We start from the raw sequence: 27,803 nt of genomic DNA, 5'->3' as shown, positions 1-27,803 counted from the left end.
TATATAGTAAATTAAATGAACGGAATTTTTAGCTGTTTTAGAAAAGAGGGTGTTGTTGCGAGTAATTCAAAGGATTCCATCAAAATTTTTACCAGTGATGAAACTGGCATAAAAATTCCGAATAAATGTTATAAATCTGAATACTCTTGGTACCCACCCGTTTCACAAGGAAAATTAATCGATTCAATCAGATGTACCATTCCCCAGCTTTCATCCGATCTTAAAAAAGGAAGTCTTGGAAGAATTGGTATAATCGGAGGCTCAAAAGAATACACTGGAGCTCCATACTTTGCAGGAATATCATCACTAAAATTAGGAGCAGATCTATGCCATATTTTCTGTACTCCAGAGGCTGCAATTCCGATAAAGACATATTCACCTGAGTTAATTGTGCATCCTTTGTTTCCTCCATATGAGGAATTAAGTAAAGAAGAAGCATGCAACAAATCGATAGATTCGATTAGACCTTGGCTCGGGAAAATGGATGTAATTGTTATTGGTTGTGGTCTTGGAAGAGAAAAAGAGACTGCATTCATTACAGCAGAACTAATAAAAATATGTAGATGCTTATCTATTCCTATTATTGTTGATGCAGATGGATTATATATAGTTGCTCAACAACCGGAGTTAATATCAGGATACAAACATTGTATTTTGACTCCAAATTTGGTCGAGTTTTATAGATTAGAAAAATCAGTTAGAATTGAAGAATCAAATGAAACAAGAAATGAAAATTCTTCAAATTATTTTGATGATAGCTCAAGCTCTGATATTGGCCCTAACACAATTTCATTAACTCATATAGAAATTTCAAATAATATAAGTAATGTAAACCTGAAAACTGACAGTTCAATAAATATTCCTAAAGTTCTTCCCTTAGGTATCAATCAAGAAAGGTTCCCAGTGTCATTATCTCCATGTGAACGCGTTTCCAGAACTGAATGGCCATCAACTAATGAAGACGCAGTACTTCAAATTCATGATGACGGTGAGGAAATTAATTTATTTCATCAAGCAGGCTCACCAGCCAAACAAAAAATTAATGATACTCGAATGCTCTCTTCAAACCCTTTGAATATGTGTTTTTATGAACATGTCCTAAATGAGAATTGTATTGGAGTAAATAAATCTAATAAAATATGCAATTCAAATGCTTTAAATGATTCGCTGCATAGAGTAAATGAAGAAGAATTTTTATGTATTACAAATAGGGTATTTGAACTTTCAAAAAGTTTAGGGAATATTTGCATTGTTTTGAAAGATAAAATTGATATAATAACAAATGGTAATGTTGTTGCAGTTTGTAATATTGCTGGTTCATATAAAAGGTCTTCAGGACAAGGTGATATCCTTTCAGGAGTTATTTCGACTCTATTTAATTGGAATGTACAATGCCTTATAAAAAATAGAGAAGATAAACAAATTCATCAATATCCTGAGGTAAATTCTGCATATGGATCATGCTTAATTGTAAGACTTTCAGCATATATCGCCTTTAAAAAAAAATTTAGAAGTATGCTTGCATCTGATATAATAGAGAATATACCGTACGTATTTGAATCTATTTTTGAAGTTGATAAACATGATTTAACTGAAGAAGCAAGTCTACTGCTTCTTTTTAATGAACCTCAATCACCGAAAAACGATTAATAGAGTATATTTTTATTTTATTAGGTTTTGATAATTAAAGATTTCATTAAGTAGAATAAAAAAAATATTTAAAATATATTGCCCAGTTTGTTGCGCATTTGACCACATGAATTTTCTGTCTAAGCTGGAACTAAAAATAAAAAGTGAATTAAAAAATGCATATTGAGAGTAAATCTAGATATATTCGGATTGTGGGTGATAAAAGATCCATAGATGAATCCGAAATTAAATCAATAGCAATTAATACTTTATTATCAAAAAACAGCTTTTTAATTTGCGGGCTAAACAGAAAGGCATGCGAATATTTTCTCTACGATGATACATTTGCTGAAATTCACCAGGAGGATTCGGAAGCCAAGATTGACGATTATGGAACATACCTATTTGAGGAGTTAGTATACAGTCTATTTATTCAAGCAAAAGCTATTAAACAACACTATAAACAACATAGGCCTAATGAGGTTTATTTCAACAAAATTAAATGTTCGTTAATTCTAATTAGTGCTAGATCTAAAGATTTGGGCTCTGGGAATATATATGACGTATTTCAAGGGTTAAATAGTCCAGTTGAAGTTACTCTAGAGAATGGAGTTGGCAATCTGAATGTACTTCAAGTGGACGTAAATGACCCAGTACAGCTTTTTAATATGATCAACGTTGCGAGAAGACTTCAATTTGAAAAATTGGGTACTGAAAAAGAGTTATTTCATAAATTATTTGTCTTTGAAATTGAGTCCGTAATTTACAATAAAAGTATTGAAGACTGTTGTATATCCAAGAAAGTGGAAAATAAAATCTATTTGCTGGATTACTACTACGGCCTCAATGAACCTACTTGGTTCATTCCCTCAAAACTAATTAAATTGGAGGATATCAACAATTCAATTATCTCTTTTTTCACAGATTTAATTTCAATGATGGCTAGAACATCTCATTTCTTACTAGAAATTGTTTCCAATGCTATTTTTGACAATAATTATTCCTCCTTAATTTATGCTCAATGTAATGGGTTAAATTTGTTTATTGATAAGTGCAACACAGAATCTATCTCAATTCAAAATTCCACTTCAAACTATTGGAATAGATTCAATGATTACACTAATTGCGCAAGTGAAAATACATTAGTATCATTAGTTATAAAGTTTCATAACTATTACTCACTTTTCAAAAATAATTTATTTTTAAAGAACGAAGAAAATCTTGAAAAAATGAGTTCTCAATGTAATAATTTGGTTTCAGATTTTGAAGATTTAAAACTAGTTTTATTTAGTTTATCTGGAAAAATAATAAAGCATAAAGATTTATTATTTAACATTGAAAACACTGGAGATTTAACGAGATTAATAGATAATAATGACTCATTGACTTGCAAAACCCCTATTCAATTTCATATTATTAGTAGATATTTAGATGATTGGTTTAATGAATCAGAAAGAAATAAAGAACCAATTTTATTGAGTTTGAGAGAGATTTGTCAAGACAACTATTTGGATGAAAGTGGTGATTTAAGTAATAACTTTGCACCTGGATACAAAAAAAAACTAGAATCTATTTGCATTGAGGATAATGTTAGTATGTTTAATTCTAATTCAGAGTTGGGATCAGAGTCAAAAAGTTGCAGAAATAAAAATCGGCTTTGCAATTTGAATAAATCAGTAGTTGGAATTGATAATGAACACTCAAGAATTAAAGGTGAAAAATTAAATTTTCACAATAGATCGAATGGTTTTGCTGAAAAGCATACTAGAAGTTACTTAAACATTCCAAACTATTTTAAGTTAACTAAATGTTCTGAAACTCCAATTTCCAAAATTCTTTTTGCAGTAAATACTGCGAGAAGAAGAGTAAGAGAATATAGGCATAAACAACAAGTAAATAAGGATTTGGCCAACGAATTTGCCCAAGGTATGATCAATTCTCTTCAATCAAATACTGTAAAAGACATGTTTTGGAATAAGACTCTGTCCAGGCGTCCGATTTTCTCTTATAATAGAAGCATTAGTGAAACTGAAACTAATACTTGCAATGTGTACTCTGTACAGGACAAAATAGAAATACATGCCGAACCACAAGATTCCAAAAAAGATGTGGAAGTTCAAGTCAATAATATAAATCCCGAGAGTAAATCCAAATATTTCAGTACCTCATGCGATGCACTCCATGAAGGTAACATAAACAAAGCAGACATTTTAAATAAGAGTTCCATTGAAATTACAAAAAATTATCAAGATAAAAGCCAATTTTTTGGCTTTAACTCATTAAATGGAGGGGTCGGCATAAACAGTAACTTTGAAAATTCGATAAGCTATGCCCCAATAAACAATTTCAATTTTAATTATAAAAGGCCTATAATATATCAAATTGCGAACTCTTCCAGGTTATTTCCAGTGCAAAATATTGGTACTGCAACTTTTTCTGGGAAAACTGGAAATGGAAATAGCTTTTTCTATCACAGAGTCAAGCAGCATTAACATTTATATCCAATTTTTCCATCTCTAATTTGACTTTTTTAATAATTTCATTAGAAATACAAGGAGGCTTTCTATATGCACTTATTGAAAGTTGTGATTTATCAACAGTTCTTGCCCTACATTGAAAAAGCTCATCATCTGTACAAATGATAGAGGAGATAATGCTATAGTATTCCGGGCTTTTAAATTTTGATTCCTCAAAAGATGAACATATTTTATTGAACCTCCCCCTCGATTCCACCAAATCCAAAAATGCAAGTCTAAATGACTCTCTGACATCATTGTACCTAAACGCTCCCCTTCCCATATCATTATGTGGTGGTAAAGGAGATTCCAAGAATAATGTTGAATCAGATTTTGTTGTTTGTCTATTAAAATATTCGCCTCTCCCTTTTAAGCGAATCCCTGTACTGTTATAATTAAACACAATACCGAACAATTCCAAAAAATCGAATAGTAAATGCCCTAATGTTGTTGATTTATAGAGAGTATGTGAGTAGGATGATGAGTGTTGCTGTAAAAATGATAAAACTAAGCAGAATTGAGAATATGATCCAAGGCCGCCGAGGTAAGTCTCGTCCAAACCCCTCTGTCTTAAGAACAGCTTTATAACGATTAACAATGGCCTCAATGTGCTAAATTTTTTAAGGCATTCCGAAATATGTTTAGTTGTGTCTATTGAACTTTCTTGGTTTAGAGATATATCAACAGAAATGCACGCCTCTGAATCCACATATTTAATAATAGGAACTTTTGCTGTCAAAATAAGTTCAATTCCTGTACAAAGTCTCCATTCTTTTAAAACACTTGCAAATTCCCGAAGCCTTCTTTTAGGGTCTCCTTGAACATTCAAAATACAAACATCTAAATCTCCTGTTGGTAATGAAAGGCCTGTATAATAACTCCCAAAGGGCTGTACTTTTGATCCAGGCCAAAGTGAATGAGAAATCAATGTTATTCTTGCAAGCGCTCTAGTTCTTAAAATATGTTCAGAATTAGTAAGCTCTAGCCACTTAACTAGTTGCACTATTTCATTATTTAAATGAATAAAAAATAAATCAACTCCAGAAGAGTTATATAAATACCTAGGAATCTTCTCCCATGGCAGTTTCATTATGTTATCTAGGCCCTGCGTATCATTTTCATTACTAACTCCAAAAAAATTGAACTTTCGGGATTCTATCGTCTCACCGTTTGAACTCAATTTATTTCTGGAAAACTGTTCATTATTTGTATTTCTTTTGCGCTTTAAGGATGAGATGTTAATGAATTCGGACGTCTCTACCATTTTCGATGTGTCAGGTTTATTTCTTGATTGAATCGCATACCTAAGCTTATTATTCAATACCACTGACCGTTTTACCTTTTCCTCCTCCTCAAGAAGATATGCATCTGGCCCATCTAACTTAATATTTAGAGTATCAAACATCAATCTATTATATGATCCTTGTATTAATATTTCTTCGTTATTTTAAGATTATTTTAACTGGATTGGCGGCCATTTTTTTAAATGATTATTTAAAAAAATGTATAATGAAAAATAACAATGGCAGAACTATCGAGGCCTATCGAAGTTCATTGAGACATGATGAGCTAAACACCAAACATTTAAATATAAATGGCAAATCTTCATTCATTTGTGAAGAATTGAGTGATTTTAATTATATACTGGACGAAGAATGCGGCTGGTATGTAGGCGATAATTCGGTGTGGCTTTATAGTAAAGATAATGATGTTTACTACAGTAGTTCGTTATCAAAGTTGTTTAGGCTTGACCAAGAGAAATTGAGGCTGATTGAAATGAGTACAAACTCTGAGTTGGAAGAAGTTTCAAACAAAGAAATGATTACTGCGGATGTAGAAGATGAATTCTCACCACTTTTGGAAAGAGGGATTCATGCAGGAACTAGTGTAATTCCAAGCCCAATAAAAAATTTAGACTTATGTGAAGATAGGCATATTACAAAAAAGAAATTTTCTTTTGATTCTAACGACAGAACTAGTACACTTTTTTTTAGTGCACTTTTTGATGGTCATGCAGGCGTTAATTGTGTTGAATATGTTCATAAAAGGTTACTAACAAACATTTATGCTGTTTTTTCTCAGAATATGGGCAGATTTGATGACAAAAGAGCACTTTGTCCGTCTGAAAACTATATTAGTGGAGCAGATAACACTCAAATTTTTCCTTCTTATGTAGTCGAATCTTTGTGTAAAGGAATTACCAAAGGCTTTGAAATTACTAACAATAGTTTTCTTTCAATTGCAAGGAAAAACAAGGTATTTGATGGTACAACTGCACTAGTTTGTATCATTTTTGGCCCTGATCCCACAGATAACAAGTTAAAACTTGTAATTGGTAATTGTGGAGATTCCAAACTTATTCTTGGGTACAAGAGTGAAAATAACTCAATTTTAGCGAAAAGACTAACAAGAATTCATCGACTTAGCGATATTAATGAAAGGACGAGAATTGAAAGGGCAGGAGGAAAAGTTGAATTTTGCAACGGTGCATGGAGAGTTCTGGTAAAGAAACAACAAAGGTATAACTTTGATGTTAGCGCAAAATGCATCGGATTGTGCACATCAAGAAGTATTGGAGATATTAATATGAAAGAGCCTCACTTACTATGTATCTCAGATCCAGAGATTACAGTTCATGAAATTGACATAAACAACGATTTATTTCTGATACTAGCAACCGATGGTATTACCGATTTTTTTACTGATGAAGAATTAGTAGGTATTATCGAAAAGAACTTAAAATGCACTCCGATTGAAGCTGCAAATGAGCTTACTAAAGAGGCTGAGAAAAAGGGTAGCCTAGACGATAAGACAGCGACAGTGATTTATTTCCAATGGTCTATTTCCGAATTATTGAATAATTAAATGGTTTAGCTAGCTCAAATTAATTTTAGTGATTTAAGCAATTTATTCAGACTAGAGATGTAAAAAAAAAATCCAATTTCCGCTATCCTTTCAATGTTTTTACTGCATCAGAAAGTCTTATTATAACTTCTGAATGCAGTTGATCAAGTAAATTTAAAGTTTCCTGCAGATTTAAGCATATATTACAACGCAATTCCCATTCCATTTCTATTAGCTTAAGTAACTTTTCGTTGGAAGAAAGCCTACTTTTTCTATTCGCCGAACAAATGTTCTGTATAATTTTTCTTTTTTCCCTAATACTTGCTGCACCCTTAAGGACATTATCTACGCTTGCACATAGTGTTAAGTATTGGTTTTCCAACTTTAAGTCGTCTGCGTTATGTGAGTTGTAGTGTGCTTCTAAGTTCTTGAATTCATTGAAAATGTCATTGTTTGTTTTATTAGACTGAGAAGAGTCTGCTAAATTGTTAATAGTATTTGTCCGATGATATGGTTCAAAATTAAAAGCTAGTTCTTTTGAATATCCATGTGAAAATGCAGATGGAACAGGAGGAGTAAGTCCTAGTAATGCACAGTCTAATCTTCTCAATGTATCAGTGTCAAATATTTCTCTAGTCTTCCAAATATTATAACACCTTCTTGCTTTAGCCATATACTCTGAATGATATAAGTTAATCTGGTTGAAAATATTAAATAAAGCTTCGGATGTATAATGTGCTTGAGACTTGCATTTCTGAGCAAAATCATTTAATATATAAACAAGCGGAATTAAGTGCTCAGGTGGTGCTCTGCTACTATATTCTTCAATGACTCTCATATACAATTGTAAAATTACAGTATTTTCTTTAATACAAATTATCGATTCAGATAATGCACAAATTACATCCTGTTGAGTGTTAATAGTTTGTAATTTTTGAGCAAACAAATGCAACTGTGACTCAAACTCTTCAGTATTAAACCCAGTATTATTAAAAAAGGGCATGACAATGTTAAACTAATATTATTGGCAAAAAAAAAACCATAAAATTCTCTTCAATATTTTTTGTTTTCAGGAATAAATTGCGTTGTACAATTAAACATGAAATTATAAATATGATAAAACTGTTATTTAAATATTAAATAAAATAATATCGTTATTCACATCGGCAATATCATAAGTCGATTCTTTTGTATCTTTAAAAATGATTTATCTAGTCAAAATCTAATTTACTCTTGGCGCAGAATATTGATTTAATAAATGGACTGCTGTGAATTGATGAAATTATACTAAATAGATTATTAAAGCATACAATGTGTTTTTACATAACTTAAATAATTTGAAAATTCAAATTAAAATTTGTGATCCGTATTTTGCCTCGAAAAAAAAAATTAGCATTACGAATTTGTTATTTTTTTATTGACACTTTTTTTTCTTTTTTATCCGAAATTATTCCAAATGTTCAAAGTAGATCTAACTTTGCTAGCAAAATTAATATGTTACGTTTTTCCGTTGATATGAACGGATTGTTTCTTTTCTATTATTTTTTAAAATTATTTAAATAAATATTTGGTCTATAACCTAAATATCGGAATGAAATTCATTTTGAAAACATTGGCTTTAATTACGATTTGTTTTTTTTTTAATATGAATAAAATCAATAAATTAATTAGTCAAGTGCAACAGTAAATAATTTAAAATTAGGTCTATTTCGTAACTATCTATCCGTTGGATTTACTTTGCCAGCTAAAATTGTAGTTGTTAACAATTAGTAATTAATAGATAACTGCATAATTATTCCTGTTCTTTCAAAAATTGTCTATTTGAGACGAGATAAAATTTGTTGACATTTAGTCATAGTGAATTTATTCTACTAATTAGTATTCAGAAACTAAATTTAAGTTATAATAGATTAATAATCATGCTAAATTAGAATAACAATCATTTGAAATATATTCATTTATTGATTTGTTCATTTTATTTTAAACGGAGGGTATATGGAACTTTACCCCTCAAGTCAGCCAATTATGCCAATTCGAATTTCTCCCGAAATATTTAACATTGGCTTGAATTTAAGCGAAAATAACTTAAATAATTATGACAATAGTCGCTTTGGGCCCATACCTACAGGAGTTAGTGATTCAACAAAATTAAAAAGAGCCTTGAACGATTTTAAAGAAATTGGATATGACTTCATTTGCGTTCCCGTTAACCAAACAATAAAAGAAAAGAATAATAATACCAACTTTTTCATTTCAAAACCAAAATTTGTAGAACATTATGAAATCAATGGAAGCGACTGGAATACTGGTATTATTGGTCAGTTCCCTACAGAAGGTCATTCAAACCTTAATGAGGCCAGAAAATTATTGGATTGGTGCGATTTTATTGGTTATCATGCAATTATTATTTCAATTGAACAACTTTCAATAAACTTTTTATCTATGATTTCCTCTTTTATTGGATTGGTCTCTACTGGGATTCAAATTTGGATAGAAATGGTAATAAATGAAGACAATTCAATTGATAAGCAATGGAATGAATGGCAGATTGCAAATACAATAATAAATGCATCACCAAATACAAAAATAGGGCTTGTATTAAAAATTCATAGCAACTCATCTGGTAAAGTTTCAATAGATGACTATTCTCGTTTTTTTGGAGAGCCCATAAAATGCTTATTCATCAATTATGACTTTTTTGAATCAAAGCACTCGGACTTATTAGTTTCAGAACTGCTCAAACAGTATTTGAGAGCTAAAATACCGATTTCAATTTATTTAAATGATAATACTAATTCTAATATTGAACTAATAATCAATAAATCATTTAATAATATTATAAAATTTATAAAACGCTTTCCCCCATTATCAAGCCAGCAAAAATACGAATATGACTACATTGACGTTCTTCAAACACCACTTCAACCCCTATCAAATAATCTTAAAAGTATTGAATATGAAGTTTTTGAGAGAGATCACATGAAATATGAAAAGTATTTTCATGCAATTAGGTTATTTTTATCTGAAAATACAGTAAGTTCAAAAAAAATGAAAGTTTTAATAGTTGGGTCAGGAAGGGGAGGGCTGATTCAAAGTGTATTTAATGCATTCAATTACATAGGTAGTCATTCATTTGAAATTATGTGCGTGGAAAAAAACAGGAATGCAGTTTTAACATTGAAAGCAAAGATGAATTGTAGAGATGATGCAAATTGGAAAAAGGTGGAGGTAATTAATTCCGATATTAGAGCTATAAAATTAAAAGAGAAATATGATTTGATTATTTCTGAGTTAATGGGTTCTTTTGGAGATAATGAACTTTCTCCTGAATGCTTAATTTATGCTCAAAAATTTTTAAAACCAAGTGGAATAATGATTCCTCAACGTTACACATCATATTTAGAACCTATTTCTTGTAGAAAGGTTTGGAATAATGCAGTTTCATACTTAAAATCAAGGACTTTGGAAATGCCGTTGGTATCAAGACTAAGATCACATTATAAAATATCATTAGAAGGGCCAAAAGAAGTGTTCTCATTTCATCACCCTACTGAATTTATTCAGGAAATTATGGACAATACGATCTTCACTTCTATTGAGTTTACATCAAAAACTGATTCTGTTTTGCATGGCTTTCTAGGTTACTTTAAATGTGATCTCTATAATGAAATTGGTTTTTCAACTTTACCTTGTGATCTTAACAATGGTCTTATAAGTTGGTTTGAATTTTTTATCCCTATTAGCAACCCTATTTTACTAAAAAAATCCGACAAAATCACATTTAATATCTGGAGAAAATCAAATAAAGAAAAAGTATGGTATGAATGGCTTGTAACAGAACCATCAACAAGCTTTATACACAATTTGAATGGAAGAATGTATAGTATGCGCCTATAAAAAAAAAATTAAAAATTTATATTTTATACTTGATTAGATCATGAAATAAAATGATGTGATTTAAATCGTTTGTTAAATGATTCATGTTCATAAGGTTTACTAACTAACTTTCTCCTTTTATTAACTAATTTACCTTTTATTTTATTCTTTAACTTCTTGTGCTCATTTTTTGAACTGGCGTCTGCTTCTTTTCTCTTCTTTATTTTCCTCTTAATAGAATTACGATCAGATTTTCTTTCTGGGCGCGTCATTTCGGATCTTGTCAAAAGTTCTCCTTGAGATTTTATTTCTTGTGGAGCCAACCTTGCATTATCCGAAATAATTACTGGGATTGAATCTTCAGTCTTAAGTGCTGGAGTATTTTCATTTAAAACAGTATCCCTAAGAATTGGTAAATTTGTAACATAATATTGATTTGATAGATTATCTAATTTACACATTATTTCTGTAAAAAGTCCTGAAAGTTGTTTTTTTTCGTCAAAATACTCTTCATTTATATTACCAATTATTTGTTCTTGATATTTTTTTGAATAAATTTCCGCTAAGCTTAGTTTTGACTTTTCAATCTGTATATCTGTATCTTTATTATTAGTTTCTTTATCAAGTGTCTTTAGCAGTTCGATTTTCGGTTTAATATCATCAAACAAATCATCTATTATCCTTTGTTTAACGATACTCTCTAAATATGGACTAACCTCTTCCAATTTAAATTTATCACTTGAAACAATTTCATTATTTATTCCATCAATGTTATTTACTAAATTACTCATACTTGAAAATTGAGGTACTTCTAGATGTATGTCTAGCAAGCTATTTTTTTCTCTATCTGTTATTGAAGTTTCACCTAATTTATACCATTCTTTCTCTTTAATAATGTTTTCTTCCAATTCATCAATTATGATATCCATCTTGTTTTTATGTTGATTTAACTTAGAAACATAAACTAATTTTGAGCTAGGAGATTGAATATTATTAATCAAGTTTTCACTGGGTTTATGTTCACTTAAGGTGATTTCAGATTCAGATAAACTAACATTTGTTTCATAGTCTTCTGGAGACTTTTCAAAAACAGATTCAATATTACTTTTCACATCTACAAAAAAATCATCATATTTTAAATTAGAAGCATTATCGACTTCACTAGTATAGCTGAAATCGGAAATATCGCTTTCACTATAGTTGAAGTTAGGATTTTTAACTCCTTCATCAATAAATTTTACCATTTCATCGTAATCGAAAAAATCAACACTTTCATTGTTTTGAATTAAAGATTTATTATTAGTTAAAGTTTGATCGCTACGTTTAATTCGATTTGAACATTCTTTTGAATTTTTGTTGGTAATTTCTCTTTGTTTGTTACGAATTAGCAAGACTTGGTTAGAATTTTTATTGGAGTCAAAAATACTATTTGAATTATAGAGTTCAAAATCAACTTTTTTGGCAATATCCTCAATTTTCAAATTAAGTTTTTTTAATTCTGGTTTAAGAATTAATTCAAATGAGTTCCAGAGAGAAGAGTTATCAATTTCAAATTTATTGATTAAACCGTCTACCAATGTTCTTTTATCCAAATCTTTAATTATTAATTTGAAAATGGAAAAAATTACCTTTTTCATTTTATAATTTTCATGAATAATTTGTTGTTGATTCACCAAACCACTCTCGAAAAATTTAAAAAAAACATTAATTTCTTCCATGATTAGAAAAATTAAACCTGTATTTTTTTGACCTGTATTCTACGTTAAATCTACCTTTTATACAAAAAATAGTAGCGCCAAAAGCTGTAATGATTAGATTAAATGGTGAAAAAAAAGAAATCTGATGTAAAGCTAAAGAAAGCGGCGGAAAAGAAGGAAAAGCAGCTTTTTAAGTCACAGAATAAGCATTTGAAAGAGCTTAAACGAGATGGTTTAGATGTAATAGTTAAAACAGTCGAAAATTTTGATCTAAATACCAGAACTGACGATCTTGAGATTCAATGTAGTATTATTCAATCAGAAAGGCCAACTCCAAGAATTTCTTCTTCATACAATATACACCCAATATCTGGTGAGGTAATTATTTTTGGTGGGGAATATTATGATGGCAAGGAGGTTAAATGCTTTCATGACTTATATAAGTGGAATATTGATAAAGATGAATGGAAGCAAGTTGTAATAAGTAATAGCAAATTATCAAACAATTATTCAGGTGGCCCTAAACCTAGGTGTTCTCACCAAGCAGTTATTTTTAACGAATACTTATATATTCATGGTGGAGAATATTCTACTGAGAGTCATTTCTATCACTTTAGAGATTTATGGCGACTTAATTTAAAAAACTATTCATGGCAGGAAGTAAAGACTACAGGACTTAGTCCTACCCCAAGGAGTGGTCATAGAATGGTTGTTTGGAGACATTACTTTGTAGTTTTTGGAGGGTTCCATGACACAGTAAGAGAAACACGGTACTTTAACGATATCCATATTTTTGATACAAAAACATTACATTGGCTTAGAATTGATTCATCGAAATACGAATCTTGTCCATCACCAAGAAGTGGTGTTCAAATGATTCTCTGTCCAAATAGTGATCGTATTTTTATTTATGGAGGATATTCAAAAATAAAGGATACCTCAAAGAATTCGGTTGGGAAAACTCACTCTGACAGTTGGTTTTTAGATATGAAACCATTTTTAAGTCAAGGAAAGCTTCCAATCTGGGAGAGGGTATCCAAGAAAGGGAATCCACCATCTGCAAGATCTGGGTCTACGATTATTGGATATAAAAATCAATTTATAATTTTTGGTGGTGTATTTGATCAGGATGATGAACTCGGGTTGAATCTTAATTCTACCTTTTATAACGATTTATATGTTTTTGAAGTTAATAACAAAAGGTGGCATAAGATAGAACTTTCGGGTGATAAACAGCCTAAGATGGATAACTCAAATTTATTCAAAGATATCAGTCTCTATAGAAAAAATGAACTAAGCAATATTCGCAATTCGGATATCAATTTCCCTGAAAAACATTTAAATGCTAAAGGCAAATTATTAAAAGCTAGTGTAGAACAGCAAGGTTTTTTTAACAACATCTTGTTTAATGATGGAAACTTAACAGAAACAAAAGGGACTAATTCTGAAAAAAATTTCGGTAATATATCAATGGACTCACCGCTTCCAAGAATCAATTGTGGAATGTTTGTGAGAGGAAATGTTATTTATATTTATGGTGGATTATTTGAATCAGGAAAAAGGAACATTACTTTAGACGATTGTTGGTGTTTTAACATCTCGAAAAAAGACGAGTGGGTGTGTGTGCTCCCATTAAGCACAAAATCACAAGAATGGGCTTTTTCAGACTCTGATACAGAAAGCAATATATCTTCTGAATGTTTTAGCTCGTCGACTGAAAGTTCCTGTTTAGGTGAAGAAAGCGATTTTAGTGAATATGAACATGAATTAGCCGAAACTGAACAAAGTGAACTATCTAGAAAAGCTGTTGAAGATATTATAAAAAAATATCAACTAGATGATTTGAACAAGACTCCATTTGTTGGTGAATCAATACGTGACTTCTTTATGCGTACTAAGACATACTGGGTGAATTTAATTATGGGCAAAGAGATAAGAGAGATCGCAGATGGAAAAGATTTATCAAGAAGGGCATTCATGATAGCTCAAGAAAGAGTTGAAAAAATTAAAACTTATATTAATTTAGTTGGTAAATTCGAAAATAACCAGACTAAATACGAAGTGTAGTCCAAATTTTAATTTATTCTTCATTCATGTATAATTTACTGATAAATGTGTTTGTAAATGGAAAAGTTGTTATATTCTTGATTTAATTGCAACAAATCCTGTATCCAACATGTATTTTTAGTAGTGTTGTCATCTGTATCATCGGTTTCAGGAATTTCTACAAATAAATTAATTATAGTTAGTGATCACTTTTATTCTAACTTACGAAGAGAACAATCAGCCAGACCATATCCAACGGGACACTCACAATTTAGCTGATTATTAATTCCTTGTCCACCAATATCTGCAATCGTGCATTTTCCCCCATTCTTGCAGTAGCTTAATACAAATGAATTGGCTGTGACTTCTTCGCAAGACCTTGATGCAAGAGATCTAAGGATAAAATATACTATTAAGAATGTAAATAGTCCTATTCTCATAACTTCACATGTAATGATTATACTTGTGGCGCACAAATTAATTCTCAAGAAAAAGAACTATTCAAAGAACTTATCTGCAATGTTAGAATAAGTCTAAATTACATAAATTGCAATGCAAAACTTTACAGAAGTATATAGCTACTCTTCCGTTCAACGCCCAGCTGAGTGGGGAGTTTTGGATAGTTCAATTGAAGAGATACTGCAGATAATTTGTATTATGACAAAACTTTCCAAATCTCAACTTTATTCATACTCATGGTATTGTTATAATCACCTTATTACCACTATTGATAAATTTATTGAGAGCACTGAGGAAAGAAACCAATATGATCATAATAAGGGAGATAGTTCGATGAATAAAAGCGAAAAAAGGAAAAACCTGAGTAAACAATTAAATGAATTTGACAATCTGTCGGAAAAAGTTCAGCATTTGCGCTTCCAAGATGCAAGACAATCTCATTGGGATAACAATAAGTTTTCAAAACATTTACATTGGCTAGGCGAGATAGTGGCGACTAAAAGCCAAACTAGGGATTGGATAAAGACAAACTATGTTGGCTGCCTTTCTTGGTCTGAAAGGTTATTAAATAGAATGGAAAAGTCAATCATGGTTGTTCCTGATGTAAATCAATGCGTTGGACATGCATTCGCGTTTGCATTTCTACAACAAGTTATAGTGGAACCATCAGTAAAGTATGAATCTATACTACAGGATCTTTTAGACAGAATAAAAAATACCTATACAATTGAAACCAAGTTCGGACAGACAGTTGGATACAAATTTCAAATTTTTCAAAAATCAAGTGATAATAAGGAGAAAATGAATTCACTAAAGGCGATTAAAAAGTTATTACCAACAATTGGGAAATATATTATTAAATTAACTAGGTTACAGAGAATGGGTACAATTTGGTGTAATTCTATTCTATCAATTTCAGTTGGGAACACTAGAAAGTTCCTAAATGGATTACTACCATTGATAAATAATTTGAATAGTAGTCTCACAAATAAATTATTCATTCTAGGGCAATTTACTAAATTAATGGAAGGGAGTGCAAGTTTGACTATTTTTGGAAAATACGTTAAAGGTAAGCTTGTAAATCCTAATTTTTTAAATGTGTTTGAAGATCTTTATGAACTACTTAATGCATCTTGGAGAATCGTTACGATAACTTCCATTTTAGTTCCTTCTTCAAAGATAGAATTATCGAATATAGTAGAACATAAATATGGCACTACGTTGGAAGCTCTGAGGCGTGATATTTTAAACCGAAAAAGTGAATCTCATGTATTTGAATGGCCATCCAATTTAGACCAAGAGACATCTAATTATTTTAATCAAGAGAGAAGTTCACTTTTAATTTCTTTGTTTGATACATTGGATGAATATTGGAGCACATGTGCCACATTACATCCTTTATTGCACAAACTTTGTATTATAGCAGGTAAAATTCGTGATGTATTGATTCTTTTGGATCTTCCAACCGCAAGCCCTATTATTTGGAATCGATTTATTCCAGTTAACAGTTTTTCTGAAACAAATACTGGTATTTTGTCGTTTGCGCATGCAACGAAAGCAATAGTCGAGGGCACTCTTGGATATCCATCTAATCGCTCTATAGAATGGGATTTCGTGAATTATCAACAGTCTAGATTATGCGGTATGGATGCTGCATCTTCATTAATTACTGCGGATTTAAATAAAACTGTGGATAAAATTTCTATTGAAAGCAATGAAAGTAATAAGCACTTAATTATACACCCTAATATTCCCTTATGCGGAGTTTGTGCATTACCTGTTTCTACAGAATCCACTGTTAATACACGCTATTTTGATCTAGATGAATTTAGATATGCGTCTAAATCAACACTAGTACGTGGGAGATGGTATCACAAAACTTGCTTAGAACTATTAAATTCTGAGTCAGAGCGCGAATGCCATTCTTTATTTGTACTACCCAAAATAAATATACCTCAAATAATATAGCACATGCTAATTCCATTGATCAAAAGGCTAGTGTTTGATTATTACTAATCCCAAAGTATCGCAGTAAATAATCACCATAATTATATATTTTGTTGTCTATTAAAAAAAATAAATTTTGCAACGAGTTCCAAAGAATAATTCTTGTATCATATAGTTTGTAGCTTTCTGAAAGGTTGTAAATAGCAAATATTACTCTTAAAATAACAGCGATAATTAATATTGTAGACATTGTTTTTATTATTGGAGTTACAAAAAGTCTGATAATTATTTTTAAAATGAAAAATATCAATAAAATTCTTTCCGCAACAGCAAACATTCCAGCTGAAATCATTAAAAAATATCTGATTTCGTTCGATGACTCGAACGACAAGTATAATGATCTTCCGAAATTTTCTAAGTCCAAGCTATTTTTAATTATATTAATTTGGAAAAACGATCGCATGTAAGGATGGCTTGGAATGCAATCTTTTATATTCCCACTTGCTCCCAAAAAGTAACTGCTGCTGTTATAGTTTGATATATCATTTTCAATTTGACAACCTATGAGTACAGATTGGCAATATATATCCATTGCCACAATTAAGCTCAACAAAATCCAGCGAAAGCTAATTTTCATTTTAATCTAAATAGAAATTAAATAATAAGCACTTCGCGCTCAGTAAAAAAAGTGAGGGAGAATTCCTAATAAAGCAATTAACTAAAACCTAAAATATCTAACACCACTTTTGATATCATTGTTATTTGAATTTATAAAGGTCCCGACAACTGACTTCTTTATGTTTTTGGTATCCTGTTTATTTTTTCTTTTTATATCGCGCATTTCTCTCTTCGCTTGCTTGACTGCTTGCTTTCTGTTCCTTCGATCCTCAAGAGTTTCATCTTTTCTTCTTAAAGGAAGAAATGTAATAATTGATGCCTTTGAGTTATAGTTATAATGTTGATCATGACTAGACTTTTTACTCTCATGTAGAGACTTTTGGTAAGTGGGCAAACATTTTTCTTGCGCCTTCAAGTTTAAACTCGAATAATAACTTGATATTTCTACTTTGTTTGGCTTATTTACTACTTCAAAATTGACCTGGGAAAAGTTTTTTCCAACTTTTTCAATACTCTCGGAGTCAGAAAAATCAGAAATTGTAACTTCAGATGAATTATCACAAATTTCAGTATTCTCTAATATAGAAATGATCTTCTCTACTTGGACTTTATCAAGCGGGATGTTAATCTCATCGTAACTTTTCTCTGGCTTTCTCCTAGCCAAATCCCTACTTTTAACTTGATTAATATATCTATCCAGAATATGTTCATATTCCGAAATATCTAATTTGTTCTTAAGTTTAACTGAACAAAGTTTACTTGCATTCTCATCCAAGGTACTGATACTATCGTTGTATTCATTCAATACAGTTTCAAGCAAATCTTCACCGCTTTCATTATTGTGATTTTCTTCAGAAAAAATAGATGAGCTATCAAAATTTTGAGTTATCAATTCTGATTGATCGAATTCATTATCTAATCTTAGAATATCGTCTTTGTAATCTGAGTTTAATTTTCCCCCTCCCCATAATATATCATTGATATTAATATTCTTATCAAGCTCAGATTTATTCTTTATACCAGCCGCATTTAGTATAAAATCATCATTAAGTTCTTCAAAATCATCCGGTTTTTCCAGACAGTTTACAAGTTCAACTAATTCAGATACAAAATCATCTTTATTAACATCTATCTCTGAAATAGGTAGTACTGAAGTTGAATTAAGCAATATAGACTTTGAGTCTGAATTTGTTTTATTCTTAGAAGCCGAATTCATGTAATTGCCATCTTTATTAATTCTACAAAGATGTTGTTCATAATCATAGCCATCATCCGGGAAATAGTTATCTTTAAAAATATCAGTATCTAAATCGTTATTTACTTTATTTATTTGCAGAGATATATCACTTCCTGAATTTTTATCTTCGAAATTTGTGCCATCCAGTTCATCATGAAAATATACATTTCCAATGATTTTTCTTATTCCTTGTTTTTCATCATTAGTAAACTCCCGATTAGTAACTGGAGCCCACCTTGGAGATAAGCCATCTGCTCGATTCACTGACGGAAGAAGTCTAAGTTTTACAACGTTTTTATTGTTTCTTATTTTACCCATTAAAATAAAGAGAAAATAATTTCAGAGTTGACATCCGCGCCATAATTTTTATTTTTAAGCCTATAAAGAAGATAAATAGAAAAATATTATAATAAATAATTCGAGGATGAGGTACTTGCTGTATGTAAGAACACAGATAAAACAACTCTATATAATTCAGAGCAATATTTACGAATATTATTCATCTGCGAGTTACTATAGCAATGGTGGCGTATAATATATAGAATTCTTATGGTTTGTGATTGGAACTAAATATTAGTGGCGCGTATTATTATGTGGATTAAATTATAATTATATATAACTTTCAGGGTAACGGAAAACAAATAAAATGAAATGTGAATGCTCTAACTAAAATGGATACAAGAAATGAAGAGTATGCCGAATATAAAAAGCTAAGACAAAATGTCAAGCAATTACAGGATGAGCTGCAAAGGCGCATTTCTGCAGAGGCAGAACTTGAAAATGAAGTAAAAAGATTACATGAGGAAACTATTCCGCTATCTGCTGCAAGAGCACTAACTCATGTAGCACTTTGCAAAGGAAGGGCTCTTGAGATCTTATCTGGAATGACAAGTTCGAACTCTGTTAACACATCAAATTTAAGGTGGGCATTCAGAAGTCTATATAAATTCGCATTTGGAGATATTGCATACGCAAAAAAGATTGGGGAGGATAGGTCTGCACAGTACCACTATAATGAGACCCAGCTCCGCTTATTCCGTCAGGAGCAGTTACTATTACTGGCAGAAAACGAAAGGTTATCTTCACAAATTAAAAATTTACAACTTGAGCTAGCTCAAAACTATAAAGCAACAAAATTAGAAAAGATAGTATCAAACAAACCATCAAAAAGAAGAGGCCAAACACAACCCAGATCAGGGTCTAATAATGAATCAATTAGAGAAAATGAAGCTGATAGTATCTCGAACAGTGAACTAGAAACAGAATCAGATTCAGAGTCTGAAACAAGTAGTTGTATAGCATTAAATGTTGAGCTTGTAACAAGGCATCTGTGGAGTTTAATTCATTGTATGCATTCAGCATTTCAGAGAAGAAAGCTACTTGCACTCATCACATGGAAACTAGCAACCAACAGATCGTCACATCAAATGTCTGATGGAGCTGCAAATCCTAGTTCATATGCAAACGACCAAGGTATACATGAAACTTCAGGATCAATGAACATAAACCGCTTTTTCGAACTTCTTCAGAGAAGATATCGAACAATGCTTCTAGCAAGGGGGTTTTGGAGGATTTGGAGCTCTTGTTATTCTCCTTTATTCAAACGAAAGACAAATTGTGGTGTGGTTCGTGGGCCCGGGCTATCATCATTTAGACCAATTAATCACAGCGGCCTAATGCATAATGGCTCCGCATATAAGGCAATTGGTGGGCTTGAGGATGTTGCTTATGTTACAATTCAAGGTTCAGGAGCCTCAATAAGCGGTAGTTCAACAGCATTTGCAACCCAGCCTCACTATCTTGCAAACTTACCTAGTTTTTCTAAAATAACATATGCCCCTAGGAACACGTACTTTGAAACAAAAGACTTGCCACCATTTCCAAAACCAAGGGAAGGAATAAAGTCTCAGCAACACTCTTTAGATCAAAATAAAGGTATCCCGCCATACTTTAGACCATTTGATAAACCAACGAACTTTATCAATGAAAGCAACTACTCTTCTAATTTGGCTAATAGTGGCCTACATACCAATTCTATGGGAACGAATGACATTAATACTGCTAGAACAGAGCTTATCTCCTTGCTTGAACCAAAAATAAAAAATAGTTCATTCGGATTTATTAACGAGGGTATTGCTGACCAATTTCAAACTGGACCAATGGATAACATTTCAACAAAATTAAAGTACTTAGATATTTTAACTGAAGCTATAGATGAATAAGTATTCCTTAAGTATTAATTTAAACTTATATATTATTTAAAAGTTAGGTAGTTTACGACCGTATGGTCATTCGTCTATAAATAATTTAGTTTCCGGAAAAATAGAAGAAATTTGTTAGTAAAGATAATTTTCATAAATTTTTTGCAAATTAACTATTGCAAAAATGGAATTACTAATTTTTCTCAATTTATGTTAGCAGTAAATTCTTAAGTTTGGAGAAATTGTATATTTTCCTATTTGAAGTATGGCCATAATTCGTCTTTTTCTTTGATTCTACGTTTGTGTTAACACAAGAGTTATGATTTCCAATTGTCATGTAGTTTGGAGGAGTAAGTACAACAACAATTGTTGACAGATTATCTAGAGCTTGTCTTTGAAGTGCTGCGGATGCAAGTTTTTCAGCAGCTACATTTGGATCGTTGTTTTCAACTAATGCTCTTCTAATGAGGCTAATTGCTTCTTGATCCATAAATGATTCAAAAATTCCGTCACATGCAATTAAAAGAAACTCGTCTTCATGTGTGATATTATGAACGTAAATTTCAGGAATCGAGCTTAAACCCTGTAATTTCATTCCACTATGTACATCCCAGTTTCCAAATGCTCTAGAAACTGCAAGATTTCCAGAAAGATACCCTTCATCATCAAATGTTCCACCTTCAATCTTCACTCTTTCTCTTTCTTCGAAATTACTTTTTATTCTGTGATCTTTTGTTAATGAATACGCACGCCCGCATTTGCATAAAACTGCACGACTGTCTCCGAGATTAGCAACACATAAAGTTGATGAAGTAATACAACACACAATTGCAGTTGACCCACTTGAAATATATTTAATGTCTTGGTCTTTGAAAGATAATTCCGTACTTAAATTTAATCCCTGCTTCTGATCCATAGTTTCAAATTCTTTCATTATTTGTTCGTTTTTGAAGTTGAAATATTGTTTCTTTATCTGGTTTTCAGTTAAATAGAATGAATCAACCAGTGAATTTATAGTATTCTGAATTATTTCATCATATTTAAGTTTATTAAAAGATAGAGAAAAGTTTTTGTGAAGGTGACTTTTTAAATAGTCAACAGTAAATTCTCCATTATGGCCGTCATAGATGCCAAAGAATGAAATGATCGGTTTCTTACTTTGGGTTTTTAATTCTTCATTTAAAACATCTAATGATAAAAATGTCCTGTCCTCCATATAGCTTCTTGTCCCTTTAGTCTCATAGTATCCACAATTGATAGTAATTGATTGAGGATCGCGTTTTTCCGTTTGAAGCTTTCTACCAGCGGTTAATCTCATTTTTATATTTTCATCTTTAAAATGGTCATATACTGCGTAGAGATAAATGAACTTATATTTGCTATTTAAAAATAACGTTGACTCGGAGTTAGAGCTAATTAAATTTTTATCCCAATCTAATGACCACCCTATTTTTACAACTTTTCCATTCAAATCTATTATCAATGGAATTTTAAAAAAGTCAAATCTCTGATTAATTCTTAGAGCCCTTTTTTTATTTATATAATATTGATTTACAAATTCCATAAATTGATTTTTTTCACATATAATTTCCTGACTTATTTTCGACTCCAAGAAAAATTTAACATTTTCACCTCTTAGTAGGTCTTTAGTTATTTCTCTAAATACGTCATGTGGTTTTAGACTTAAGTAATCCATTCTTTCTAGTAAGTAATTCAAATACAAACTTAAAAACCTGAAAACTTAATATTAGCCATTTTAAATTTTAAATGACAAATATTGGTGGCGCTCGCTTAATATTATTTATCATTCAATGAAAAAGATGTCATCAAAGTCAATATTAGGGTTAAACAAGTTTAATAATAAAGAAATAAAGGTAAAATTATGTGGTGGAAGAGAAGTAGTTGGAATATTGCGTGGATTTGATGCGGTTACAAACCTTGTTTTGGATGAAACAGTTGAATATATGTTCGGTAGGTTATTCTTATTATTTGTTTAATTAGTTATTAATTTGAATAAATAAAGATGAGTTGCCTTCGTCCACAGATCAAAAGCGAAGGTTAGGTTTATTGTTAATAAGGGGTGCTTCTGTAAGTTCAAATTTGGTTTTTTCCACAAAAATTCTTTTAGGTTCTAATGATTTGTCCTAGCGATGGAAGTCAAGTAATAGACAACCCATACTGTGATCCATAAAACTTTTTAATTTTACGCTTGTTTATTTCAAGAATAAATTTATTTCATTCAAAATTTTTATTAACACTTATTGAACAATCCATATGTCTTAGAAATTGGTTATAAATTAAAGAAGTGAAATAAATATTTTTTTAGGTTAATTTTATTTAATTCCGTTGATTTTGATATCTCCGATTCTAATTAGACTATTCAAATTTTTTTAGGTCTTAATTGATTATAGTTGTTATCAGTAGCATATTCTGATTTGGATTTTGCAAGGAGTCAGCTTTGAACATCTTAATAAAGATTGAATTTTTTAAATCTCCAAACCATTTTTGATATATTTTTCTGGGCCAGATTTAATTTTTTAAACTCTGACAACCACGAAATATTTTTAGCTTTAAAAATTTTTAAAAGTTATCAAAAATTGTTTAAATTGGAATATCTTGAACCAAAAAAAAATGATTAATTCGATATTGTTCAATGTTTCACAACTCAAATTCATACAATTGATTTTTAATTTAATATTATTAAAATAAATTATTTTAAAATTTATCATTTCAATTTATTAAGTAAATTCACTCCTCAAAGCTTTCTTTTTTGCATTACGAACCAAAAGAAGCTATTTTAATACTTTTTAATCCAAATGATTTAAACAAAAATGATTTTACCATTTAATTTATATCAAATCTAAACTTCTTATTTATAAATCTCCGCAAAAAAGAGATTTAAAGTGCATTACTAAGAAGTAAACAGCTATTGGCGAATTTATTCATGCATTAAGCTCATTTATTTGAGATCATTTTAAATGAAATATAATTATTTTTAAAAATTCGATGCACAATTTTCATTGGTTGTTTTAAATAATTATTTAAACTAATGCAAACTAAATATAAAAACAATTATATAGCTCCAAATTAAAAAGGTGTTAAATTTCTGTTTTTAAATTAAGTTTTAATCAATAGCTTGGTTATTCTAGTATTTTTTACTTAAGCGCTGTTGAGCTTGCCAAAAAATTTACTATTACAAAAGAAATAACTAGAACAATAATTAATATACATTAAAGTAATGGTATATTCTCAAATATATAAATAATTTATCTATACAAATATTATGGATATATAATATATTTTGAAACAGTTCTAATATATTTGCATTGGGAGAATAACGCAAGTATTAATACGAAATTTTGTTGCTAAAATACCAGAAATGTTTCTCTACTTAAGTACTAGGTAGTCACAGTAATTAAGGAAAAGAGAAGCAGTAGAATTTTAAAATGAGTGTTTTAAAAAGATTTGGATTTCCAAATGAACCATATGATATACAGTCGGAATTTTGTTCAAATGCTTGGAAGCTATATGATATAGATGGAGGAATTGGAATTTTTGAATCTCCAACTGGCACAGGTAAAACTTTAAGCATTTTATGTTCTTCACTAAGTTGGATAAGCCAAAAAATATACAACCCAATATCTTTTGGGCAAGCAAGTAAGCCAATTCCTTTATGGGTTGCTAATGCAATCAAGAAAAATAAAGAGAATTCATGCGAACAATACATAAATGAAAAAAGTAACTTTTTAAAATCCATTAGTGAAGATATTCTAACTTCAGCAAAAAAGAATATAGAGGAATTAACATCTAGTGAAAACTTGAATTTTTTTTCTAATCACTTTCAGATAATAATCTCAAGTAGAACTCACACGCAATTAATGCAATTTGTTGAAGAGTTTATTAAAATAAAAATGGCAAATAAAGATAACTCTCACGTATCTAATATTTATTCAATTATATCACTTGCAAGTAGATCTCATCTTTGTTTACACAATGAGGTAAAAAACTATCCAAACCACCTTATTAATGATATTTGCAAAATATATTCCAGTGAAGAAAAAAAAGAAAATAAATGCCCCTTTAAAGAAAACTATATGGAACTTGCAAAAAAATGTTTAATAGAACCAATGAGCATTGAGGAATTATGTAAAGAAGGACATAATTTAATTGTAAGTTTATATTAATTATTTTTTTACATAATATTGTTTATAGGCATGCCCATATTATGCAGCTAAAGAAGCCGGCAAGTATTCAGATATAATTCTTGCACCTTACAGCATTATTTTCAATAAAACTACTCGAGAATCATTTGGAATTTTTCTTGACAAAAAAAAAACTTTTTGTTTCATTGATGAAGCACATAATTTAATCAATGCGTTAGAATCAAACAATAGAGCCAGCCTTACTTTGCTTTCCTGCCAAATACTGGGTTATTCATTCGAAAAGTTCATTTCAATCAATAACCCTGTTCCTAGAGATAATTTCGTTGCAACTTTCAAACAGCTAGCTAGGTTAGTCAAATGTATTCATTCATCTACTAGTAAAATAGTCAACACCAATAAGCGTAAATATGACGTGAGTGAAGTGAAAGGCAATCAAATTTTACTTGGCCCACTAGAATTCATAAACAGTTATCAGATCAATACATTTGATCTAATAAAAATCATCAATTTTATAATTGAAAATGAACTCTGTAATAAAATTAAAGATATAATTGTCAAATTCGGAAAAAATTTTCCGATTAAATTAAGCAACTTTGAGGAAATAATCTCCTATTCTAACTCTTTGTTTTTATTCAAGGATTTTATTGCTGCTTTAGTTTGTTCTGACAAAGAATTCGACAAAATTGTTATCGAAACAAACTTCGACCACTTAAATGTCAAACAAGTTATTATTACAGTTGTTCCTATTAATATTCAAGCAAGTTTTACCGATGTATTTGCCAACACAAAATCTACGATGCTTGTTGGAGGGACATTGGAACCTTTGACAGAGTTTCAGCCATTACTATCATCTATGGAACCTATGAGTATTGTTAAGTTCTCCGCGAATCACCATATTTCGAATGGAAATTTAATGTGTTTGATTATCCCAAAGTTCATTGATAATAGCATAATTGATCTAAGGTACGAATATAGAACTGATGCAAAACAGCTATTAAATCTTTGTGAGCTATTATCAGTTCTTTCTTCGGAAATACCTAACGGAATATGTGTTTTCTTCACATCTCATAATTTCCTTGATGTTTTTTTCAAGTTCCTTATCTCCGACAAAAACTCTACAAACTTTCACCAATCAATAATAAAAAACAAGAAAATATTCAAGGAAAAAAGAAAGGGTTCAAATAGTGGGAAGGAATTACTCACTTCATATAAAAATCATATTTTAAATAACAAGGAACACGGTGCAATACTTTTTGCTGTTTTAAATGGAACTCTTTCAGAAGGAGTAAATTTTTCGGATGAACTTTGTAGATGTCTCATAATAGTTTCGCTCCCATTTCCGCAAAAGACCGAAATGCTTTCTTGCAAGGAAAAATACTTCAACAGAAGTAGTGGCGACTGCTATAAGTATGAAAACATGTATAGGAAAGTGATATGTATGAAAACAGTCAACCAATGTATTGGCCGCGCAATAAGACATAGGAGTGATTATTCAAGTATTCTGTTGGTGGATCATCGATATAATACTGCTGAGGTGAAGCAAATGTTACCAAGGTGGATAGCTGAAAATACTCCTAATGAAAAAATAATTGATTGGAATTTTGAGACTAGTGTGATTTTAAGGCTTAGAGATTTTTATAAAAATAAGTCTTAGTTTATGCGCGCATCTTAGCAGAACTTGGAATTTATTGAAAATATGATGCTTGACCATTCTGATAATCTTAAAGATTCCCCAAATGAAGTTCTCTCTAATGAAAATATGCAGGAAAGTGATTCCGACCTTTTTGGTGAAAGTGACTCCGTTACTGACCAAATTTATAATGATATAGGCTCTTTTATAATTGAAAAGGACAATGTAGGAACTCATAGATATACAAACGATAACATAAACTGCGATGCGATTGACAACTTTGAAGACATTAATAATATAAGGCTCCAAGTGCCTGTAAATTATTTTGGGATTGATAATAGTGATCGAGTTTTATTAACATTAAAACTTCCAGAACGCCTTAAAGTCGTAAATAAAACAAATATCGATGACAGTATGGAAGAAAGTGATTTATACATTAAAGGTGGTGTTAAAAGTGAAGGAGATACATACTCAAACTCCAAACTGGTTTCTTGGAGTGATGGTACTTACTCATTATTTATTAATAACAAATTAGTATATGATTGTGTAATAGGGTGTGATAAAGCATTTATTTTTGATGATACCTTTGACCAAAAGTACAAGATGTGCCTAGCAAGAATAGATAAAAAGCTGACAATTAGGCCTAGAACAATTGAAAAGAGTAAACTATTTAGGGACTCTCGGTCCAGAGCCATGATACCAACAACATTAGAGGAAATAAACCAACATGAATTCGAGTCAAAAAAAAGAGTAGATGAACTGAACGCCATCTCATCTATTAAGTCTCAACAGAAAAGAACAACTTATACATCCGAGTCAAAAAGAAAGCAGATGACAAGTTATTTCTTAGAAGAATCGAGTGAAGAGTCAGTATGATTAACTGTCTATTAAAATTTAATCTTACTAAGGAAGATTCTAGTCACTCATTAATTCTTGGTGT

The 27,803-nt window shown here is 30.5% G+C and overlaps 13 protein-coding genes across 13 annotated transcripts; 8 read left to right on the top strand and 5 right to left on the bottom strand.

Annotated features, from left to right (window-relative positions):
• Window positions 1-15: 15 nt before the first annotated feature.
• On the top strand, window positions 16-1,650 carry ELE39_001253 (family of nucleotide binding; the record flags this gene model as incomplete). The annotated part of the gene is made up of 1 exon (XM_067344292.1): window positions 16-1,650. The coding sequence occupies one exon, from the start codon at window positions 16-18 to the stop codon at window positions 1,648-1,650; it is 1,635 nt and encodes a 544-aa protein (XP_067200330.1).
• A 155-nt stretch (window positions 1,651-1,805) lies between these two features.
• Window positions 1,806-4,002, top strand: ELE39_001252 (uncharacterized protein; the record flags this gene model as incomplete). The annotated part of the gene is made up of 2 exons (XM_067344291.1): window positions 1,806-3,933; window positions 3,995-4,002. The coding sequence occupies 2 exons, from the start codon at window positions 1,806-1,808 to the stop codon at window positions 4,000-4,002; spliced, it is 2,136 nt and encodes a 711-aa protein (XP_067200329.1).
• Window positions 4,003-4,107: 105 nt separating this feature from the next.
• On the bottom strand, window positions 4,108-5,550 carry ELE39_001251 (TRF4 5 nucletotidyl transferase; the record flags this gene model as incomplete). The annotated part of the gene is made up of 1 exon (XM_067344290.1): window positions 4,108-5,550. One exon carries the CDS (start codon window positions 5,548-5,550, stop codon window positions 4,108-4,110), a length of 1,443 nt encoding a protein of 480 aa, XP_067200328.1.
• A 104-nt stretch (window positions 5,551-5,654) lies between these two features.
• ELE39_001249 (PP2C phosphatase) lies at window positions 5,655-7,010 on the top strand (the record flags this gene model as incomplete). Its single annotated transcript, XM_067344288.1, has 1 exon — window positions 5,655-7,010. One exon carries the CDS (start codon window positions 5,655-5,657, stop codon window positions 7,008-7,010), a length of 1,356 nt encoding a protein of 451 aa, XP_067200326.1.
• An 82-nt stretch (window positions 7,011-7,092) lies between these two features.
• Window positions 7,093-7,992, bottom strand: ELE39_001248 (RPR domain involved in RNA metabolism; the record flags this gene model as incomplete). Its single annotated transcript, XM_067344287.1, has 1 exon — window positions 7,093-7,992. One exon carries the CDS (start codon window positions 7,990-7,992, stop codon window positions 7,093-7,095), a length of 900 nt encoding a protein of 299 aa, XP_067200325.1.
• A 992-nt stretch (window positions 7,993-8,984) lies between these two features.
• On the top strand, window positions 8,985-10,886 carry ELE39_001247 (Hs17p; the record flags this gene model as incomplete). Its single annotated transcript, XM_067344286.1, has 1 exon — window positions 8,985-10,886. The coding sequence occupies one exon, from the start codon at window positions 8,985-8,987 to the stop codon at window positions 10,884-10,886; it is 1,902 nt and encodes a 633-aa protein (XP_067200324.1).
• A 38-nt stretch (window positions 10,887-10,924) lies between these two features.
• ELE39_001246 (Mpp10 family of U3 processosome) lies at window positions 10,925-12,583 on the bottom strand (the record flags this gene model as incomplete). Its single annotated transcript, XM_067344285.1, has 1 exon — window positions 10,925-12,583. One exon carries the CDS (start codon window positions 12,581-12,583, stop codon window positions 10,925-10,927), a length of 1,659 nt encoding a protein of 552 aa, XP_067200323.1.
• Window positions 12,584-12,685: 102 nt separating this feature from the next.
• ELE39_001245 (kelch repeats) lies at window positions 12,686-14,629 on the top strand (the record flags this gene model as incomplete). Its single annotated transcript, XM_067344284.1, has 1 exon — window positions 12,686-14,629. The coding sequence occupies one exon, from the start codon at window positions 12,686-12,688 to the stop codon at window positions 14,627-14,629; it is 1,944 nt and encodes a 647-aa protein (XP_067200322.1).
• A 531-nt stretch (window positions 14,630-15,160) lies between these two features.
• ELE39_001244 (uncharacterized protein) lies at window positions 15,161-17,035 on the top strand (the record flags this gene model as incomplete). The annotated part of the gene is made up of 1 exon (XM_067344283.1): window positions 15,161-17,035. One exon carries the CDS (start codon window positions 15,161-15,163, stop codon window positions 17,033-17,035), a length of 1,875 nt encoding a protein of 624 aa, XP_067200321.1.
• Window positions 17,036-17,732: 697 nt separating this feature from the next.
• ELE39_001243 (LTV1) lies at window positions 17,733-19,187 on the bottom strand (the record flags this gene model as incomplete). Its single annotated transcript, XM_067344282.1, has 1 exon — window positions 17,733-19,187. One exon carries the CDS (start codon window positions 19,185-19,187, stop codon window positions 17,733-17,735), a length of 1,455 nt encoding a protein of 484 aa, XP_067200320.1.
• Window positions 19,188-19,540: 353 nt separating this feature from the next.
• On the top strand, window positions 19,541-21,091 carry ELE39_001242 (uncharacterized protein; the record flags this gene model as incomplete). The annotated part of the gene is made up of 1 exon (XM_067344281.1): window positions 19,541-21,091. The coding sequence occupies one exon, from the start codon at window positions 19,541-19,543 to the stop codon at window positions 21,089-21,091; it is 1,551 nt and encodes a 516-aa protein (XP_067200319.1).
• Window positions 21,092-21,278: 187 nt separating this feature from the next.
• ELE39_001241 (PP2C-like phosphatase) lies at window positions 21,279-22,766 on the bottom strand (the record flags this gene model as incomplete). Its single annotated transcript, XM_067344280.1, has 1 exon — window positions 21,279-22,766. The coding sequence occupies one exon, from the start codon at window positions 22,764-22,766 to the stop codon at window positions 21,279-21,281; it is 1,488 nt and encodes a 495-aa protein (XP_067200318.1).
• A 1,750-nt stretch (window positions 22,767-24,516) lies between these two features.
• Window positions 24,517-27,739, top strand: ELE39_001240 (DNA repair helicase family; the record flags this gene model as incomplete). Its single annotated transcript, XM_067344279.1, has 3 exons — window positions 24,517-25,239; window positions 25,283-26,845; window positions 26,906-27,739. The coding sequence occupies 3 exons, from the start codon at window positions 24,517-24,519 to the stop codon at window positions 27,737-27,739; spliced, it is 3,120 nt and encodes a 1,039-aa protein (XP_067200317.1).
• Window positions 27,740-27,803: the final 64 nt, after the last annotated feature.

Source organism: Cryptosporidium sp. chipmunk genotype I, assembly GCF_004936735.1.
Source record: "Cryptosporidium sp. chipmunk genotype I strain 37763 chromosome Unknown contig_17, whole genome shotgun sequence".
In the NCBI taxonomy this organism is placed as follows: domain Eukaryota; phylum Apicomplexa; class Conoidasida; order Eucoccidiorida; family Cryptosporidiidae; genus Cryptosporidium; species Cryptosporidium sp. chipmunk genotype I.
Note: the sequence above shows the minus strand (reverse complement) of the source record. Positions and strands in the feature narration are given on the sequence as shown.